The sequence below is a fragment of the Sander vitreus genome, chromosome 19 (assembly GCF_031162955.1).
Source record: "Sander vitreus isolate 19-12246 chromosome 19, sanVit1, whole genome shotgun sequence".
Taxonomy (NCBI): Eukaryota; Metazoa; Chordata; class Actinopteri; order Perciformes; family Percidae; genus Sander; species Sander vitreus.
This window is the reverse complement of record NC_135873.1, coordinates 13,148,994-13,170,704: the sequence shown is the minus strand read 5'-3', so window position 1 is coordinate 13,170,704 and position 21,711 is coordinate 13,148,994. Positions and strand designations below refer to the sequence as shown.

General features: G+C 42.1%; 1 protein-coding gene across 4 annotated transcripts; it reads right to left on the bottom strand.

Moving 5' to 3' along the window:
* Positions 1–29: 29 nt before the first annotated feature.
* tdrd7b (tudor domain containing 7 b) lies at positions 30–21,501 on the bottom strand. 4 transcript variants are annotated; one of them, XM_078275840.1, is made up of 20 exons: positions 21,370–21,501; positions 19,454–19,749; positions 19,013–19,157; positions 14,640–14,847; positions 11,493–11,575; positions 10,175–10,383; positions 8,926–9,279; positions 8,513–8,820; positions 7,685–7,877; positions 6,928–7,039; positions 6,547–6,749; positions 6,324–6,458; positions 4,802–4,885; positions 4,442–4,576; positions 4,171–4,281; positions 3,851–3,999; positions 3,506–3,738; positions 3,239–3,422; positions 2,942–3,102; positions 30–1,833 (listed from the first exon to the last, which is right to left on the bottom strand). In XM_078275840.1, the coding sequence occupies exons 2-20, from the start codon at positions 19,658–19,660 to the stop codon at positions 1,613–1,615; spliced, it is 3,435 nt and encodes a 1,144-aa protein (XP_078131966.1). In that variant the 5' UTR covers positions 19,661–19,749; positions 21,370–21,501; the 3' UTR covers positions 30–1,612. The 4 variants fall into 4 exon arrangements, with proteins under 4 accessions (XP_078131966.1, XP_078131968.1, XP_078131967.1 ...); XM_078275842.1 differs by having other exon boundaries at positions 19,454–19,712; XM_078275841.1 differs by having other exon boundaries at positions 19,454–19,660.
* Positions 21,502–21,711: the final 210 nt, after the last annotated feature.

The window sequence follows — 21,711 nt, the reverse complement described above, 5'->3', positions numbered from 1 at the left end:
TATAATAAGTAATTAATGGACTGATCACATTTAAACCTCTCAAACAGACTTTATTCAAAAAACAAGTCTTTTATTACCTCCAGGTCATTGTCAAACAACAAAATGGTTGAAGTAATTATCATCTTCTAGAGAATATAAGTTATATATAAATTAAATTCATTCACTGTTAACAACAATGCAGCTTTGAGCTTTGTCAGAAATGGAGTCTTCAGAAATGGAGAAGCATTTGCACATCCAAAACCATGGTGCAAGTGTGCCCGAAAAAAAGTCACATTTTAGAATAAAATCCCACATCCAGCCAACATTTGATGGTGGCACTGGATCCAACCATGAGAACAACTTATTTCCTATTTGAAAATCTAAAACACAACTGGTAACTCAATCTGCTTATTATTATAACATCCAACTACTGTATAATTGCACAATTAAGAAAGATCTGCAACATGCAGCATGTGATCTGGTGAAATTAAAGTCTCATTGTCAGAAAACAGAATAAAGGAGAGATACTAAACTTAGTGTTTCACAGGAGAAGAGATAGACGTGCCACTGCTATCATAGGAGTCAGGAAGTGGGCTTTAAGGAATGCACAGTCAGAAGCTGAGAAACTGTCTGTCTTATTCTTTCAATTCAATGGAAAATCTCAATCTTCTGAACGTGCAGTGCCAGGATGTACCACCACTACAAAAAAAAGTAATGTTGGGATAAAAACATATCTTACATCAAGTATATCCCTCCTCACCAAACCCAATTAACTTCTGTTTCTGGGTCCTGCTTGGTCAGTAAGTACAGTACACTCTGTGTCAGCATGTATATGCAAAAAGTGGCAACTGCAAAAACTAAAACTGTTTATTCGAGCATATACAACAAGTGTAAACTACCTATTGTTCTCTCTACATTATGTATGTCTCCCATGAGTTACTGACTCGTCTATTTCTTAACTTCTCTGTGGAATGTTTGCTCTAACTTTTGGACATTTTATGACAATCAGAAATACCATCCGAAAAGCAGATTTTGTAAACAAATGCATATATGTTGTCCTAGCATGTGAGAAGAGTTCATTTTAACATTTTGTGCACTTTGCATGGTGCAAACATTGGCAGGTTTGAGGGTATTCAGGCATCCCCAGGATGACACACTAAAACTGACAGTACTGTAGATGCTGCTCTGGATTAAAGCCCCTACCGAATGGTATAATAATGCATGTTGTATCATTTCAACAGCTTTGTGAGGATATTATGGATAGATTCAGCAGTTTGTTAATGTAAGCTGAAGGCATGTTTTGAGTATTTGTGGCAAGTTTGGACCAACATCATGCATAGTCCAATTATCCAATGGTCACACTGCAGTCACTCAAAATCACATCACAACATCCTTCGATGTACAGCCCAAAACACAACGAGCAAGTGGCTGCAACACCTACACCTCTTGTCTCTCTGTTAATGCCAGTCCCTACATGCTATCAAACCTCTCAATCTCCCTTCTTCTTGTAACTTCTCCTTCATTTTTCATACCTTTGCATCTTCTATTTTGTCTATCCAAAACTCACAGTGTCTTCATTGAGCAACAGAACAACTGCTAGGCTAGTTAAGACTTGTCAACGGTCTTCTGTTGTCTACAGCTCTTTGGTCAGCTCGTCAGCAAATTCAGTCATGATGTCATGCACCCAGATGTCCCTTTCTTCCTGTGAAGTGTCGACCAGGAAGACCATCAACTTCCTGTCCCATGGGTTTGTGGCTTCCTGTACGGCCTCTAGCTGGGCCACAAGTGGTTTCTTCTCCACATGGTTCCTGAAAACGATGGAAGCTTCCTCGGACCACTGCCTCTGCTTCAATCCTGCGAGGAAAACAGGTGTGAAGGTTAAGCTCACTTTTATGGTAATGATACAATGTTAACATTTAATGAGAAATAAAGGAAACGCCTGGTAGGCACTTGCTTGCTTGGTAAAAACCATTCCAATGACGTGCTTACATTACATTACATTGTGTTTCACTGAGGAACATTAATAACTTAAGATCTAGAAGAGTGGGTAGTTTTCTAATTAAATTGTTGAAGCATACAGGCGCCCGGATAGCTCAGTTGGTAGAGAGGGCGCCCATATATAGAGGTTTACTCCTCGACGCAGCGGGCCAGGGTTCGACTCCAACCTGCAGCCCTTTGCTGCATGTCATTCCCCCCCCTTTCTCCCCATTCGTGTCTTCAGCTGTCCTGTCAAATAAAGGCCTAAAAATGCCTTAAACATTATCTTTAAAAAAAAAAAAAAAATTGTTGAAGCACATGTGGGATGCTTCCCCTTTAATCAAGAAAGTGTTATGTTTAGTGAGTTTATATTGCTTGAATTTGAGCTAAAATAAGAAAGGCAATAATTTATTGTTACGGTATCCCTCCTGGCAGGTATTGGAGCTAAGGCTCAGGTAGAGTTTGGCAGTCGTGAAAGATACTCAGATCCTTTAAGTAAACATAGCAATATAATCATGCAAAAAAAGTCCTGCATTCAAAATCTTACTTAACTGATAGCACAGAATGTAGTTTTATTAGCAAAATGTACAACATGTATCAAACTTAAATGTACTCTTACAGAAGAACAATAGTACATTAGGGTAGGTTGAGGTGAAGCTAATTCTAAATATTTTGTAAAAAGTAGTTAGAGTTAGCAGGTAGTACAAAGTACAGTTTAATTTATAAAAATGAATCATATTTTATAAGCTCGTCATATGCTTTATATGTAAAATATGAATCTTTAAGGTAACAAGTAACTATTGCTGTGTCATATTAATGTAGTTATGCATTTAGTTATTGTATAACAAGTACAATATGTGCCTCTGATATGTAGTAAAGTAGAAATATAAAGTCAATCCACCACTGGGAGTTTGGATGTTACCTAAGTGACCTTAATAACAACCATCAGACTCTGTCGTGGTGGAGCTCCGTACTCTCTACTCACCAGCCAGCTGAGCAGTGATTCCCTGGAACGGCAGCTGTCTGAACTCTTTGATCAGAGGCCTGAGCTGTGTGCAGCTGACCAGCTCATGTTTACCATAGTCCAACTCGTACACAGACACCAACCCATTGGTCAGGACTCCCTTCACTAACACACGGTGCCAGCTGAGAAAAGAGAAGGTGGAAGAGTGGATATATTTAGGCAACGCACAACTGCTTCCATTTGTTATTGAATATCTACAACAGACAGAAACAAGACAGAAGCCCCCCCATATACTCAGTGGAAATCAAAGTAACGCACCTGTTCTCCACTTTAGCAGCATATATATGATTCTTTTCTATGTTGAGTGGTTTCTGCTCAGTTTTACTGTAGTAGAGAATCATCTCTCCCATCAACACCACCAGTTTGTACATATCTCTCCAGGGCTGCAGCACAAAGTGGCCTGGATGGCACGCCACTGATACATAGACGTCTATGTTGTTTCCTGAGAAGAAAAAGACTTACATGTGAACACATGATTTTCTAGGCTATAGTAAGGCCAGAAAAGATTTCCACTATCTCCATTACCTGCTGGGGGCAGCTCTAGCAGCGGTGGCAGCTGGAGAGAGGATGAGGGGGCAGATGGTGTCTCGGGTGGGCTGGTGGTGGTCATGTTGCCTCCTCCACCTCCTCTGGGTCCTGATAAAGCCCTCCTGAGATGAGGCTTGGCTGGGACAGAAGTTGATGTTGGACTTCCATTAGTGTAGTCACCGGTGCTGGGAGTCTTGGAGGATAAAGTCGCTGTGGAGATCTTGGCAGGCCTGTGAAATTAAATTAAAAAACAAGACATTTAGTGTATAAGTTACATATGTTTTAACTTAATTAGCTAGATGGTGAAGGGATAATACAGGTGACTAAAAAAGCAGCAGAAACCTGTGGCTCGTCAGAAAAACATCTGGTTGCTGTTTGAACAGGTCAGACTGGGCCATCTGATGGTTGAGGCTGCGGGCCGGGTCGTGGAAGTTCTTGTCGGTAAAAAGGTGGACGTAGATGCAGCGCTTGGTTTCATCTACCTTGGCAACCTTGGTCGGGATTTCAAGGTTAGTTGGAGGTACATAAGGAAGAAAAACAGAGGTACTGAACCAATGAAGGCATAATTTGAGTGCTTTTTAAAACAAATAACTATCATCACTGTGGGTAAAAAAAACAACTGAAGATGTTTAAATGTTAAGAAAGGGCGGCCAGCAATTTACCTTCATGCTACAGTCTGTGGTGTTAAGCACTTTCTCTCGAAGCCATTGGACAGCATCTGGACTCCATGATCCAACACTGACAGCCAGGTCTGCTAGACAGCACTTGACAGCCTAAAAAAAGGTTGCTGGAAGTCATTTTCTCAGATAACCTGTAGGACTGTATGAGGACTCTGTCCTCAATACAACAGTACACAAAAAACATTTCCTTTGAGCATTATCATTGCTCTTGACTGTTTTTCACACTCTGTGCTTTGAAGACATAGATGCTGACCTGTGGAGGGATGGCCATGAGGTCATAGAGGAACGGCGGTGGAATCTCTCTCAGCTCAAACACCTCTACAGAAGCCTGGACACCCACATCAATGAACAGGATGTCCAGCACTCTGCTGCCATGCAGGTTGGTGATCTAAAGACAGAAACATAGGGACAGGGAAACCTCATTTTGTACAGTTAAAAATGTGCAGGGAATAATACAGTATTTATGGATGGTCTTTCTTTTTTAATCTCTGCTGTCAGGGTAGCTACCCCTGCCTCTATTGTGCATTTGTGACTTTATTCCCTTTGTCAGGCCAACGTCAATCATATGTGGATTTGTTTAGCATGTGTGCTGCAGGGAACAGTGCCATCTTACCTCTACGCGGGACCATTTGCCTTTGTAGCGAGCCAGACATCCTTTCCCACAGAAAGGTCTGGACACCAGGAACTCTGATGTTACCTGGAACAGAAATTTGTTTCATCAAGGAACCGGTAGCATCAGATTATTGTTAAATCTGACTGTACTTCCTCTGGACTGGCGAGGTTACTGAGTATGTGTAACTGCTGCTTTACGACTGCAATAAAATGATACTGTAAAAGCTCACACAAACATTTCACAGGTCCACTCAGCCTACTGCAGGTGTACACTGCAATGACATCAGAGATTAGGACTTTAGATCTGTGGTTCCTTGAAATGGAAAGGGGCTGGTGATGTTTACAGAAATTACAGTTGATCAACAACAGTTGATTGATGACACCAATGTTACCACACTAGCAGAGGGAGTTACCCTAACAGCTAAACAACATACATTTTGCTTGTCTCAACTATGGATTACCAAACTGGTTATCAAATTGTGAAAGTTATTCTCTGAACTTCCTTCTGACTAGAAAAACAAAACCAGACCATCCAGTTTGCTACAGGTCATGGAAATAATTTGTATGAAGTATGTAATGAAAATGACGTGTAAAGATCTAATTACTTTCCTGCATGCTTGATGACTCCATATCAAAAAAAGAATTCTCTAGACTTGCAAGCTTGGTAAAGTACAATAAAGCTTTCACTGTGTTTACATAAACACTGGCGTAAAGCATTACTAAGCCTCAGAGTATAGCAGTGGCACACCTTAAAAAAGCATCAACTCTACTGTGCTGCTAACAGACTAAGTGGCTTGGTAAGATTACCAACCCTAATCTCAATCTGTCCACAACTCTGCCTGAAAGTAGCAGCACAACACAAATAAATTCACAAAAGGCTTTGAAGATGAATGTGTGAGTCCTAGTGTCCTGCGTTTACTCCTTGTGAATATGGAGCATAACTAACAAACATGTTGGAATGAACACATATACACAGCTAAGCTTCATATTAACAGACACATGAACACATTGCAAGGAAGGTTTATATTGTTCTCTTCTTGTTTCCAATCAGGAGTATGCAACACATCTGTGTGCACCCCATGTGTGTTCCATTTACCAACAGTAATTTTATATTGTTAAATACAGAATTACTAGTGCAGATGCTAATGAAATAGTTGCAGCTACTAAACTTAAAAAGGGGAACATGTGAAGCTACACAAATAAAAGGCTGTAGTTTTTAGCAAACATTACTTATAAACCGGAGTCAATAGTGCATGGATGGTGCCATGGATTACTAGAGATTTGGTGCTCAAATGAGTATTTACGGCAGCAGGACGATGAATGCCTCATTGAGTCAAAATAAACTAACATGTCCATCGTTGTTGTAATAAAAGAGCTTGTATCAATGTAGCTCATTGGTGTGATTTTAAAGTTTGGTCAACAATTAAAATCTATGGCACATTTGCATCAACAACTGAATAAAGAGTAAACATTTTTACAGTTTCAAAAGTCAATGAGACATCAAAATGTAGCATGGATTTAACCTGTAATTGGAAGTATGTCTCTATATTCTCCAGTATCACATTCAGCTTGGCAAGGCCTCTTGAGGGCAGCTGACAGTAGATGGTCCCATCTGAGCAGACGCTTCTGACAGTCACCTTCATATAAGCGCTGTTCACCTGAGGAGAGCCAGTAATAAAAGTTTAGTGTGATGTACAAACAAACACACACTGACACAACAACGCACATACACAAACTCTCCTCCACCTGTAACGGGCTGGCTAGCGTCTTGTCCTGCAGGGCTTTCATGCAGGCAGCGTTGATGTTGACATCATCATCCTGCGACGTGTCGTACAGGACAACAAGAGGGGTCTGCCCTCTCTCTAGGATCTCAGCCAATAGGATCCTTCCACTTGCCATTGTCTCAAACTTCTTCAGCACAGCCGGCTCCTGACAGAATGGCTCCAGGCCTACACACACACACACACACACACACACACACACACACACACACACACACACACACACACACACACACACACACACACACACACACACACACACACACACACACACACACATTCATCAATTTGAACTAGAGGCCAATAAATGATGGAGTAGGGGAAAATAAGAAAAAGTCAGACTCACCTGCAAGTTTACATTTAGTTGCCTGGAAAGGCAGTTGGAAAAACTTCTCATGCAGCTCAAACACTTTGGTTTTGCTGATCACCTCTGAGAAGCCATGATCCACATAGTGCACCTACAAAAACCACAGGGATAACTCACATTTCAAGATCTCATAGTCCACCTGCTAACCTTTCCCATAGCTTAAAGGACAATTCCGGCACAAAACAAGCCGAGGGGTTAATAACAGATGTGTACCCACTCGATCGCTCTCTGGGACATGTTTTCATGCTAATCGAATGTGTTCGTAGTTTGAAACAAGCTAGCTAGTAGCTCCCAAGACGGCGGCCGCCTGTATACGAGAACATGACTGTCTTTCTAAACTATCTTTTTAATAAACTCTCTGTACACTTACAATGTTCTCAATGGTTCGGTCAACATTTAGGGACCCTCATTATGCTACCGTTGAAGTGTGGTGATATTTTGAGCCTTTTTAGTGGTATAAATAGCGATTTGTTTTTACTTTCCCTGTGCCCCGAATACTAGCGTTGTAAGCTAATCAGCGGTCTGCGCTAGCTTGTATCAAGCTACAAACACATTCGATTAGCATGAAAACATGTCCCAGAGAACGATTGAGTGGGTACACATCTGTTAATAACCCCTAGGTTCGTTTTGCTCCTCTGAGTTTGGAAGGATTTCTAAACTTTTTGATTATTTTGTCTTGGATCCGTTACTTGGCCTTCAATGATTAGTGTCCTTAGTTCATTTTTTGACTTCTCACCTTGGCCTTGTCAGCCATGACCTCGCAGACTTGCGCCCTCAGAATTTCCTCCTCCTCCTCTGCCCTGACAGCAACAAGTTGGCCAGAGGATGGAGATGACAAAGGAGTTGGACTGCTTTGGTCGAGGCCATAAAACTCCCTCATTTCATCTTCCATGGACTCCTGGGCCTGGGAGTAACCTTCACCAATGTACCTAAGAGAGGAGGAAAGACAGACAGTGAGAGATTTACGAACTGTCCAGTCTTATGGCGTTTTTCCATTTCATGGTACCTGCTCGACTCAACTCACCTTTTATAGTTTTCTATTAGGAAAAAAAGTCCCTGGTACCTGCCAACAGGTACTTTTTTTAGTATCACCTCCGTCGAGGTTCCAAGCGAGCTGAGGCGATACCAAAAGGTGACGTGAAAACCTGCAGACTACTGATTGGTCGGAGAGAAACGTCACAAATCAATGCGTCATCATTGCTAGCGACAGATGGGGGTGTCCTGAACAAACCCGCCATTTTTAAATAGTTTATCCAGCAGTGGGTTTTTTGCTGCCTCCAGCTTCATTTGAAACAAAATGTGTCTTCTGGCTGTGGCAACAGCCACATGCCGAGAATCAAAAACAACACACCTTCGACGTTCTGTGTGTGTCGCGTTAGGTCATGGCAGTTTCCTGCAGCGTCGCTATGATGACCAGCCACGCTCGCCTCACGCATGAGGTGGTACTAAATCTGCAATGGAAAATGGAGGACGGGGCACCGCGGCCGAGCCAAGCCGAGTAGAGCTGGTACTAGCAGTGGGTAAGCGCCATTACAGTACATTTGCACATACTGTTCTCTCCTACCTGAGGATAACGCCATTGGTGTTGGTGGCCTCCACCACTAGCACAGAGGGGTACTCCTCTTTGGGTATCTGCAGAGAAGGCACGGCGTGGTTACTGAGCCTCCTCCCCAGCTCCTGCCTCAGCCTCAGCTCCTCCTCGCTGGCTGAGGAGTTCCTCCTGTTACAGTTTTCATCCTCTCCTCCTCCACCGCCACTGCTGCTCCTCCTGTACAGGATGGCCCTCTTGGGGTTGTCAGGCATCGGGTAGTCGATGGTGCAGATGTCGGAGAGGAGATGAAGGTTCTCCAGGACGTGTCCGGGAAGTTTAAACTTGTAGATATATAAAATTAAACAAATATTTATATTAAAAAAGTGCACCTGGCTACTGAGTTTGGTAATGACGTTAATATGATAGTGTTTCAAAATGTTACTGACTTTGTAGGTGTCCTGGAAGAGCTTGGGCAGCGCGTGGGCCCACAGGCCATTGGAGTACTTCACCAGCAGCTCCTCCAGTTTCAGCTTCAGGTCGGGGCTGAGGGTGGCAGGGGAGGAGGGGGGGCTGGGGGACGAGGAGGACGATGGTGGATTCTGAGGAGAGCGAGAACCAGAGCGAGTCAGATGGATGCTAGGGGGTCTCTGCTGGACGGGGGACTGCACGGGTTTGTCTGTGGGGGTAGGGGCAGAGGTGGAGTTTGGGGTAAGGGTGGGTGGAGGGGAGGATGTGGTGGTCTGTTCCTTGGCAGGATAGAGTAGCAGCTCTGATGGGTTGCTGCTGCAGGTTTTCTCTACCTAGGAGAATAAACGGAAAGGACTTATTATAAAACCATTTTGTAGGCAATACAGACTGACCATGACTATAAATTCATGAACTAAGCATTTTACAATACACTTTTAGGATTGGTATTAATTTGTTGTGCACAGGCTTGTCAATTAACCTCTGCCAAGCCCCAAAATGTATCTTTGGTAAACTAATTACAGATCGTAAGTGGTTCAAAAATTCCTATTTCTCTTGCCCTCTGATTTGTGACTTCTGCTATATACAAAAAAATGGCACTGACTGTCTCAGTGTTAAACTACTAAGAAATATGATTACTTCAAGTATTTGTGTTTCTATGCAGAGTGCTTTGGGGTTTTTTCTTTTCAGGATTTTGTGCATAGTGTCTACCTGTGCATATTGTATTATATATAGCAGGGGTCTTCAACATTTTTTAAGCCAAGGACCCCTTAACTGAAAGAGAGATGGAGCAGGGACCCCCTACTACATATATTGTATAAAATTAAGGTGTGTATTAAACTGAGCCTACAATAACGTGTAGGGCGGCCTAAGCCTTTATACATACCTTTTTTGCATAGCATACGAAGCTTTATACATCAAAATTGTTGCATTATTTTATAAATCATGTTTTAATGTTAAACATACATGTGGCACAGTGAATGCTTAGGATGAACTGTATCTGTGGATGGCTATCTTAGTGACTACCTTACCTATAGGTCAGTAAGCAGTGGGGATTTATATTTGCTAGTAATATGTTGGATTCATGTTAAGACTTTAATTTTTGAAAAAAACTTAAAAAAATTAACAATAATTTGGCGGCCCCCCTGCATTGTCTCCGAGGACCCCCTAGGGGTCCCGGACCCCCTGTTGAAGATCCCTGATATATAGAGTAAGATCATGAGTACACACAGTGCATATGTGTGTCCAGGTGTCCAGGTCTTTGAGGGCCTCAGTGGGCATGTCCTGTTTGTACAGCTCTCTGTAGATCTGAGGCAGCTTTGACACCCAGAACCCGTTACTGTACTTCCCCAGGATTTCCGTGATTCGACCCTGGACCTGCTGAGGGTCGTAGGGCTTTCCTTTCCCCGAGCTGAGGCTCTCGTTGAGATTCGAGGGGGCTGGAAGGTTAGAGAAAAAACACAGAAGGGAGATTACATACACATGCAAGCAATTACTGCTTCTACAACTTTGATCTTCTTGCCCCTGGAACTTGTGGATCGCATGGCATGCTTTTCCCCAAAACAAAGGCACTTGAGTCTTGAAAGAGATGGATGGATTCTTCAAAAAGGAGTATGATAATGAGGCATCTTCACAAACAAAGTCACACTTCCTTTTGCCCCTGGATTTGTCTGTTGCTCTGTTGAGCTAGATCAGAAGACGAGGAAAAACTCAAAGAAACCAACCCACTGACCTTCAGGTTTCTTTTCCTTTAATAAAACTTTAACTGCAAAAGTGGTTAGACTGTCGGAAATTCCATTGAAACATGCCGCTTGAAACTTATTGATAGTCAGTATTCATCCAAATAAGGATATTAGTACCGGCTATTGCCAAAGGATTTTCTAATTTTCAATATTAAAGTGTGAATCCCAAACAGAGCCTTGTTATACCAGCACTGTAAGGTGTAGGTCTTGCACATTTTCTAAACAGGGAGGGACTCACGTAAATATAATTTCGTCCTCACTCAGGGATGTGTCTTTACATACAGGAAGCATCAGCTCTTAAACCAATCAGTATCCAACTTTAACAGTCTCTTCTGTCTGTAGGGGCCTGAAATAAAATGGCTGAAGCCTTCGAACATACTGTATGTGCCTCAAAGCGATGCAGTTTATTACATTCCAGTGCGTTTCCCCAGACTATGCAGGCCATAGCCCTTCTTCAAACAGGCAACATGACAACAAACACATTCTTAGTTAAAGTAATGGAGGTAAAGAGTAGCGACAACCAAGTAAAATGGTGTTGCTGTTTGTTTGCTTTACACATCAGAAAATGGTGAAGGTCAGGAAGAGACATGATTTGATACTTCAGCACAGGAGCACAGCATGACACTGAAAAAGTGTTCTTTACTTAGTTGAGTGTTAAATGTCCTCTGGTGATGCTTAGAGCAGCTGGCCAGCATTTGAATTGTCTGAAGTTATACAGGTCTGGGCAACATTTCTGTACATTCAGAGGACGAAACGCTACACACAATGTATTTTCAGCTAAATAAAAAGCAGCATGTCCTACTTACGACTGGTCTGTTGGGAGTTTCTAGAAAGGTGAGCATGCACCTCCTTCTGAAACCGTGACGGGAGGGTCATCCTCTTGTCTGACCTTAACACAAGAGAACGAGGAGCATTAGTTTCTATGGGCTCTGGAAGAGATGGAAATTGTGCAGAAGACAGACTGGAAACAATGCTTTTTTCTTCTTTTTTGAACCATTATAAGCTACATTTTCCATCCATCATCTTTGTGCATGGTTTAGAGAAATTCACTTCTGTATACAGTTTTAAGGCTCGGCTTGGCCTGGCTCTGTGCTGCACCTCTGATTCCTAATCTATTAGGCAAAGCACATCTTTAAAAAGGACTGTGGTAACATTTCAAAGTCTAACCAGATAACCAGCTTAAATTCAGCACAAGACAGAGTATTTTTTGGTTTGTCCTCAGCAACACAACCCATTAATCAAACTGCCTTCATCCCCTTTGGTCTAAAACAATGGGTCATGAGATACAGCTCACTGGATAAAACATTGCACTGTAGACACTACTCCTCAGACCTAGTCAGCGACAAACTGAGAATGCATGGAAAGATTTTTACATTGTGTAAAATATCCATCTCTTTTTGTAGACATAGCTGAACTGATTTTAATTTCAGTAATTATTTCTTGTAGGTCAATCTTTTCCTTCTTTCCACCCCTCCCATATCCTCTTCTTTCCAACCTTGAGGTGCCTGCTGTTCAGATCAGTTACCTCAATGATACAGTAAATGCTTTGTTATAACTCCTGATTCAGCCTGTCAATCCCCTTCTTGTCTTTCTCTTCAGTCACAACCCCTGGCTCATCCTGGTACATAGCTAATAATGGAAGCAAGCAATCAATAAACAGAGCAAAAAGGTTATTAACTCTGTGAGCCTAAATGGCTGTGAGAGGGTTTGAAGGACTTCACTTCCCATACATAAATCACAGAACATAACATCAGCAATCTGTGCACTCCACTGACCTGAATGCTATTTTCAGCAGGATCAATTATTAATATAATATCAAATATTGCACCTGTCAATACAAAACGAAATATTCTGTTTGTAGCTGGATACTGCCAACGTTGTCTTTGCTGTAATCAAATCAGTATATATTTATGTTTAACATGAAGTATACTACTGCTTGAGTGCAGTAAATCAATAGGAAACATACATGTGTACAGACAAGGCTAGCAGCAGCAGCGCCGCGTCAGACACGTTTCTGGTGTGTAACGACATAGAAAACGGCACGCAGCCGCCACGCAACTGACACACAACAGAAACACCACGCTCACGCCACGCAGCCAGTCTGTAGCCGGCGTTAGGTCTAGATTGGGGTTAAACTGTTTTCTTTGTTTTGATTTTGCTTCCATTTTTGTAAATTTCTTGACAAAGGAACCTGTGACTTCAGTGTCAACAACTTTGTCGTAGTATGGACACCCAAGAGCTACCCAGCCTGTCACACAAACACGAAGACAGCCTGAACACACACAAAACCCTCCCATTCAGGTCTCCTCCACTCATTTCTCCTGTGTTTTTAATTTAATAAAATTATTTTTTATTATTTTTTAATTCTATGTTGGATCTTTTTTTTTTATTGTTGATGTTACCATTTACACTGCCATGTATCCCAAACTACACCTGCAGGCTCGCACACACACACACACACACACACACACACACACACACACACACACACACACACACACACACACACACACACACAAATGATGATAACGCTGGTGTACTGTCCAGTGGAAGATCTAGAGGGATACAGAGAGATGTGCTGATTCACTCTGTGTTGGTTTAGAATTGTTAATCTACCAGAGAATAGAGGGGGGATTAGAAAGGGCTCACATCCCCCCTGCTATGGGCTTGTGTCCCCTGCCAACACACCAGGCTTCTCACTCTGCCGCCCCATTGTGCACACTGGACACCCATGGTGACACTGAGACACAGAGGTCTGATGTCAGTTGTTTTCACACTGAACGGACAAACAGAGCTGTGGATGGATGGAAGTGAGAAAGCCAGTCTATGAGCTGGATTAAACTTGATTCTTTTTAGAGCAATGCAGATAGATAATATCTCACAATGCTTCTAGATGGCTTCTTCAATAACAATGAATCAGGTTTTTAACTCATTCCAGGTCATGGTGAATGACAGTAGAACTCTGAAGCCAAAGTCTGTTGAAATAAGTATTGATTTTTAAAAAGGAAAAATAGATTTGGACCAATCCGGAAAGCATAATCAAAACATAATGAGCAATTTACCAACGAATTTAGAGAGAGTGTAAGAACGAGAAGGAAGAATGATGGTGAACAAGGTGAACAATGAAAATGTGCTAAACATGTAGATGAGGAGGTACAGAGAAAAGAGGTACAAAGAAGAAGTGGCTAAGTGAAGGGAGGAAAGAGAAAACAGAGACAGACAGAGAGAACCAGAATAATCTAGAGAGCACAGCATCAGCCCAGTGCTGAATAAGCAGCAGCAGGGAGGCTGTTTGCACTCAGAAACCAACCAGAGTTTTACCAAGCTTCCATTCACCAGCAGCCTATTCTGATTCAGCTTAGACCACACAGGTGGGAGGAGAGGAGGGGGACAGACAGAGTGAGTGAGAGAGAATGAGAGAGAAAGAAAGAAATATGTGTTTCATTGACTTGTGGCTGTAGTTTGGACTAGATGGTGACTAGAGTGACACGAAAATATAAGAAAGTGGTCTATATTGTCTTAAACCGTTAATAAAATATTGAAAGCATGTTGCATTGCAGAGTGACTCTACAGGAAATGTTCTGGCATGACAGCTAGCTTTTCTGAGCATGTTGGTCATTTACACATTCCTCTACTTGGATTTCCCAAGCAGTGTGGAAGCCTGGTTGGTGACTTCCACATACAGTATAATTGTGCTACAAAATCCCACAAATATGTGAGAACCAAGCTTCCGCATTGGGATGTGAGCTGAAGTTGTCTTTTCATAATAAAGGCCTGCAACAAATTAGATCTTGAATGCAAAATCCATGTTTTGTTGTAGAGGGTAAAAAACAGTATGTTGTCACAATAAAACACAACAATTTGATCACATAAAATCATCTAAATTTATAAAGTAAAGTAACTGTGTCCAACTGCTTACACATAATTAACTCCTAACCATTTCCCTCACTTACTTCTCTGCAGGTGGGTTTCCTTTCCTGGTGGGTGTGTTCTGATTGGACAACTTGTTTGGATGTGCCCCAGTCTTGCCCTCTGACTGGCCATCCCTCATGTCCCTCGCCTGTCTGAAGTCTCCATGTCCCCCCCCCCGGCCGCCACCTCCTCCTCGACCTCCGCCTCGCCCGCGGTGGTTCGGCTGCCTCAGAGATGTTTGAGGTTTGGCTGCATAGAGATACAGAAGGCAAACAAGAGAAGTAAAACGATGGACTTAAAGTACACACCACACCCACACCCACACACACACACACACACACACACACACACACACACACCCTGACTCAGCTAAACCTGATGCTGAGACAGGGTAGTGTGTCTGTCTGGAGGGCACAGTGTTATAGATAGTTCAATATCTGTAGACACAGTAGATCTGATGAGCAACAGCATAGCTCCAATCAGTGAGCCAGCCAGCAGCAGCAGCAGCAACAGCAACAACACAATATCGCAAATTACACGTTGAGAAAACTCTCCTGTGCCTACTTTCTTTGATTTGCCTGTTGAAATCCCCAATTGGATTGTGTAATAAATGGTGGATAAGGTACACCTAATTGCTTTGAGTGTTAGATGAGTAGATCGATACCACTCCCATGTCACTACATTAACTATGGCGCTAGAGCAGGGAGTCGATTAGCTTTGCTTAGCTTAGTCACTGCGCCTGAAGAATATATAGCTATAGCATGTCCTGTAAAACCACAACTTGTAATTTTTGCAATAGGCTACTGTTTGTGTACAGATTAATCAAACAAGTTTTAAAATATTAATTATTGACCAATAGAGGTGCTGGTATGCATATTTTAGAATTTTGGAGACAGCCAGGCAACTCCTTGTTTCCAGTCTTTAGCCCCGCCCACAACATTTGAGGTCGGGAAGTTTGGTCTGGACTTGATCCGTTGAGCTGTTCGGACCAATCAAATTGTCAGGGCGGGCTTTATACGATGATGGACAGATGATCAACAGTAATGTAATCAACCACTTCACCAAAGAGCGCTTGGGTTGAATTCGGAGAATTGAGATGTGTAGATTCCTCCATCGCGTCTGTTATATAAGATATCGACAGCGCATTCATTTTAAAATCCTCAACCGGCCCGTCTCAGCTGATGGTGTCGCTGCGACTCAGCTGTTCAAGTCCGCCCGAAAGCCCGCGTAACGTTATATGGTCGTGTGAGATAGAGAGAGACTGAAAAAAGAGAGAGAGAGAGAGAGAGAGAGAGAGAGAGAGAGAGAGAGAGCCCAGCGGCGTTAGAACAAAGCCGTGAATCAGAGAAATAAAACGTGTCTTCGCCGATTCATCACTAGAAATCTAACTGTAGCAAGCATCTCACTATCACTAACGCTATCCACATTCATATTTACACGAAACAAATGATATATCCAGCTACAAAAAAAAAAGTCTAAAAGTCGAAAGTTAGGACGAAAGTGCAAAGAGTGGTTGCTATGGAGACGGTGTTGAGTTCTGTTGACAGTTGAGTTGAGTTCCGTTGCTCTGATTGGTTGTAGTTCAGTTGAGTGCAGAGGCATTTTCTTTCCTGGTTCGGTTGAAATCATTGACATATATAAAAGGTTGAAATACTATTCTATTACTGTCTATGGAAATACGCCCCATAATCACTAAGCTAAATTTAGCTAATCAACGCCTGGTTCTAGCTGCTCCATAGTTAATGCGCAGACATGAGCGGTATCCATCTTCTCATATAACTCTTGGCAAGAAAGCAAATATGTGTATTTCCCAAAATGTTTAACAATTTCTTTTAATAATATAATATAATATAACATACAATATATATGCTGTATACAAAAAAACCCACAAATTGTGTTTTTTGTTAAAACATCTATTTCAATCAATTATTGTATGCTTGATTTTTCTCAATTATATTCTCAGTTTTAAGACTGGTAACATCACTACTAGTGGAGAAAAGTACATGTAACACCAAGTAGCAGAATAATTCTAACATGAGTTAGTAACTGTAATCTGTGATAGTCACTGTATGTTCAGTAAAAAGCCCGAAAAGCAGAGTGCAATGATCCCAACACAGCCCCTACCAGTCCAACCCCTCATCACTGTGACGTTACATCATTCAAGCACAGAATGGCCGGCATGACATCACATTCTTGCTAACTGACGTCACCAATATACCCTGTTGAGCATAACCCTTAGTCATTTCCACTCCCACACTCCCTCTTCCTTTTCAGTTTTTCTCCTACTGTCTCTTCATTTCTCTTTTCCTCAGTGAGATCTAGAACTTTCTCCTGTTTTCTCATCCTCTTTGTTCTGGCTGAATCTCATTATATCTTTCCAGTGACAAAACACAACAAGCAGCTTCATCAGCCTATGTCGTTTAAAGTCATTAGTAGGCAGATTTGAATTAATCAAGTTAATCAATCAGCCAATTAATGAATCAATAAAACTTCCAGACGCATACACATTACAGAAACTCCGAAGTCACACATGCAGGAATGCACTAGCTTAAATCCACATGCAGATATAGGCAAGGACAAGCAGATACAGTCAGAGCAGACGCTGCGTCACCTCACCGGCATGGACACAGTCCCTGATCTGTTTGTCTGAATATCAATATCCTGGTGAGGTGGTGGAGGAGAGGATTAGAGAGAGATGAAGAGGTTGATTTGTGAATCAGATGCTCTTCGCTTGCAGCTGAGTCTCAGCTGCTATAGGCTGCATTAGCCTCAAATCTGAACACGCCACCCCTCTCTCTCTCTCTCGCTCGCTCGCTCTCTCGCTCTCTCTCTCTCTCTCTCTCTCTCTCTGTCATCTGTCCACCCCCTACCTCCTTCCCATTTCTCCATCTCTCTGCTTTTCTTTTCCTCCGGCACTCTTGCTGCCACTCCTCTTTTCTCTTCTCCCTCTCCTTACTGCACTACCACCTCCTACTTCATCCTTTGACTCTGAGAATATTCTGTAGCATCCCAGTCTAGCAGAGGTGTATGCGCTAAAACATTTTTTGTGTATGTCTGTATGTGTGTGTGCAGGTTTGTGAAAATGCATGTTTGCATATGTGCAAGTATGGTTTATGAAGGTGTTTATAGCAAATAAAGTAGAAAAAGGTTAAGAATTGTGTGTGGATATACAGTAATATTGCATGTGAGCTGACCTATTTGTACACGTATGAAGCTAATACGTCTGTGCAGCCCTGAACATTGTGAATCTGTCTGCTTGAGTGCATGTGTGTGATATTCTTAGTGCCAAGGGAACTGCAGGTCTCCACAGAGCAACAGTTAAAACAGGTCAGTTGTTCATCCACAAACTGTCGGGCTGCGTCAAAGAAAAGCATTTCCTCCTGTTGTATTGTGACAGTACTGATACAAGCCCTGGACATGTTCTAGTTTTCTCTTGCTGCAGCACTGCTGCACTGTAGCACCAGCCCCAAGAGGAGTCTGGTAAAGGTTTGGAAACATTCAAGAAATTGAGTAGTCAGATTGAGAGGATGGATGGAGAATGAATTGCCCCTTGCCCCCTTTCTGAATCTGAATCATAAACATATGCAGCATTGTTCTATTTCAGTGTTGGACACACACAGTGGCCCAACACACAAAAGATACCCAACACCAGTTTTCCTTGCAGTGTAGCTAAAGTGCAACAGTGTTAACCACTGTTCATGATTCACTGTTCATCTTGTAATGTCCATATTTATTTGCACTACTTCAGGCTGCTGTGGACCTTTACAAATCTAAACTATAACTACAAGCTTTCAAAGATTAGGCATTTGTAATCATTTGAAATTCGCTGTAAGATACATCCTATAAAGCAGATGTAGCATGTAAACTTACTTTTAGCAGTAAGTACAATGACATTTAATTCAATACATAACTGATTTGAAGCCACCTTGTGACTCAGTAAACACCTGTGTAATTGGATAGAGCTAAATGTGTGTTCTTCAGAAGAGGCTAATAAATGGGAAAGCCTATAAGATTACAAGTGGTATGTGCAGTGTAACTGGATTATAGTTTCCTATTAAATACTGTAATGGTAACGCCATTAGATCCAAAAACCATTGCCTTGCCAATTCTGTTTCTCCCTAAATTACTGAATATATTAGCTTGCTGTTTCTCATACAGAAACTGTGAAATCCACCATGCACAAAGGCAACTTGTAATGTTTTTCAAACCCTGCATAAATTGACACTCAGGACTTTAGGTGAGACCAAAAATAGTTGAGTGACTAGCCCAAAGCTTTGCATGCAAATGAATCCTTGAATGGAGTTCAAAAATATTAATAATATATACATATACTATAGAGAATTGATAATTATTTTTAAGATCAGCTAAAGAAAATGGCAGAGTAACTGTGTTAATGGTTAGTCCAAAATCTTACCATTGAGGACGAGTGGGGCAGCCGGTTTGACCCTCATCTGGGTGTTGACCAGGTGGGGTCGGCCTGTCTTCTTGGAGCTGCGCTGACGAGCCACCACCTTGGCTATATGGGCCGTCTCGTTGGCTCCTGAGGCAAAACACACCATCTGCAGAGAAAGAGAGAGGCGTAGACAGACAGTTATAAATAAGAGATTCGTCATAAGGTGGAGCAGGTTATTACCTCTTATTAACCCCTAGGTGTGCATCTTATCCAAATTATGCACACAGTACTTTGGATACTTTGTGGTAGGAACATGTATAATTATTTAGGAATAATCTTATTTTATTATAGCTAAATATGTTTATGCATCTATCCTTCAAACCAACCATCCTGCAGCCAAGCACGCACACACGCACGTACGCACACGCACACACACACAGACACAGACACACACACACACACCTCTCCAGAGCGGCTGCGCTCGGTGCGGACTACAGAGGGCATGCTGGCTAGCAGTGCATCCAGGTTGTTGTGTCCCATCTGTTTGTGTGGTATCTGCTCCCCGGTCAGCTCTTTGTACTCTGACTGCAGACGGGACAGTGACACTCCACCTTTGTTGGCCTGGAGGACGGCACGCAGCATCTTCTTCACCAGCTCCACGTCAGCCATCTAAAAAGAATTAAGTGGGACCAATCCACTGCAAGTCGGAGAATGCCTGCAGCTGGTGATGATGCAAGCCCATTCAAACTTACAATAGTCTGCAAGTAGATTGAGTTCATCCCATGGGCCAATGGCTGATTGGTTAGGCAAGTTTTTATTAACTCTTGCTTTTCAAGAAATGTTTTTGAATGGAGATTGTATACTCACAGTGGTATTTGTTTTTCAATATATAGTCATAGTATATGATCAAAACAAGCATGTATCTATCACATCTCTTTTTCTCAAAGGAAAGGAAGGCTCATTTTCAATCACCATTCCACTGTTCTGTCTAATAAGCAGGTATTTATTGGTGATTAAACTCACTCCGCAAAGATCTCTTGTTATTTAAAGCAACAAACTGTTAGTGTAGCCCCATAGAGACATTATAGTAAAGAGCTTTATTTAGGTTCAAGGTGTTACTAGTAATCCCCCCCTCCCCCCCTTCCCAGTGTACAGCCTGTTTACAGTACATCTCCCAGTGGCTTTCAGCTTGTCTGCAGCCAAACCAAACCGCCCTAAAGAGGAATTCACAAAATTCTGCAAAGTACAAACCTAAACCAATATAATGTCTGTGAAAAGTGTAATAACGGCTAGATATCAATATTTCAACAAATATTCGGTATGATAGAAAAATCTGGACGCTTGCGGACGTGGAGACACACCCTCAACTTAACGAAAAGAGGTCTGTCAGTGCAACAGTGTAGTTTTTAATAACAGGTGGACAATCTTTAATCGCCCTCTAAAATTGTTACATTGTAGAAATTTCAGAGATATTTTTTTAGATTTGTGCTCTCAGTGTACTACACGCAGGAATGCACACACCGCCTGAAGAGTCCATGTCATCAATTTCGCATGACGTATTAATATTACTTTTTGGAAAGACGCCCTTGTCTGTAATACCATTGTATCGTCTTGCTGGACTTTTCTCTATAAAAACTATGCCTTCAATTAATAATTCAGAAATGTTTAAACGATTTCGCACTGGATGGTACTAGGAAAAGGTGAAAAAGCTGCACTGTAAACAAGTAAAATTAACTTTGAACTAAAGATTTTTTTCTATAAGGGAAATGTTTCTGCCTTAGATACGTTTCAGCCACTTGTTGATATGGCCACATTTTGCAGCGCAGGCAGCAGACGGGATAGGGAAACTATAAATGACGTAACTCATCACACTTCGACTCCACACCCGCCATGGACCAAACTATTTAGAAGAAGTTTCCCTTTCTTTTTTCGTTTTTTATACAAAACTATACTAAATGGTTCTGACAGGATGAATGACGCCGGCCAAATGTACAAGGCCAAGCATACAGTCAGCTCGGGCAACGATACTGCGCGTAATATCGAGTTAAATCCTCTTGCCGTCTCAGGGACAGCGGCTCGTAAAGTTAGCTAAGGAACGGTATCAGAAGACCGGAAGCACATCCTTTTTGCCTTCATAATAAAACTATAGAGACTCGCCGATTCTTTTTTTACCTCGCACATTAGTCACACAATTTATGATTTTGAAAGTCACTACCGGAAATACATTTTTATGCCCTAGCTAGCTTGAAAGCTTTCGAGACATCCCATCCGGGAGTATCGAAATAAACACCCGACAAAACTTGCTCAAACTCAGCCAGGACTGAGTGCTATAAAACTCCATGTAAATCAGAATAAAATCTACAAAAACCATTTTCTACCTTGTTCTAAACAGACGGTATGGTGAAGTCAGGACCTGATCCTCGCTGTCAGTGCTGTCACCACCACAGGGCTGAGCTGCGGCCGAAGCACTGTCCTCGGGGTGTCTGCCAGCCGGTCCAGGCACAGCCTCTCCTCCGCCACCTGATTGGTCGGCTATGCATGAGCTCCTGGCTAACTACACGTTAATATATTCATCCAGGGGCCGCAGCACAAGACAGAGGACACATCTCATTGTCCAACTATAGTCAGTATTCTATGCGTTCAACCCTAATTAGCAGAAGCTACTTTCACAAGTTGGGACCAGAGGGCGTTCAGCATATAAACTAATTACTGCAGCACTA

Coding starts and splice junctions, on each gene's coding strand:
- tdrd7b (XM_078275840.1), bottom strand. CDS start 19,660: ATGGCTGACGTGGAGCTGGTGAAGAAGATGCTGCGTGCCGTCCTCCAG. Junction 6,750..6,927: donor AACTAAATGTAAACTTGCAG/GTGAGTCTGACT, acceptor GTGTGTGTGTAG/GCCTGGAGCCATTCTGTCAG. Junction 4,000..4,170: donor CCACAGACTGTAGCATGAAG/GTAAATTGCTGG, acceptor ATCCCGACCAAG/GTTGCCAAGGTAGATGAAAC.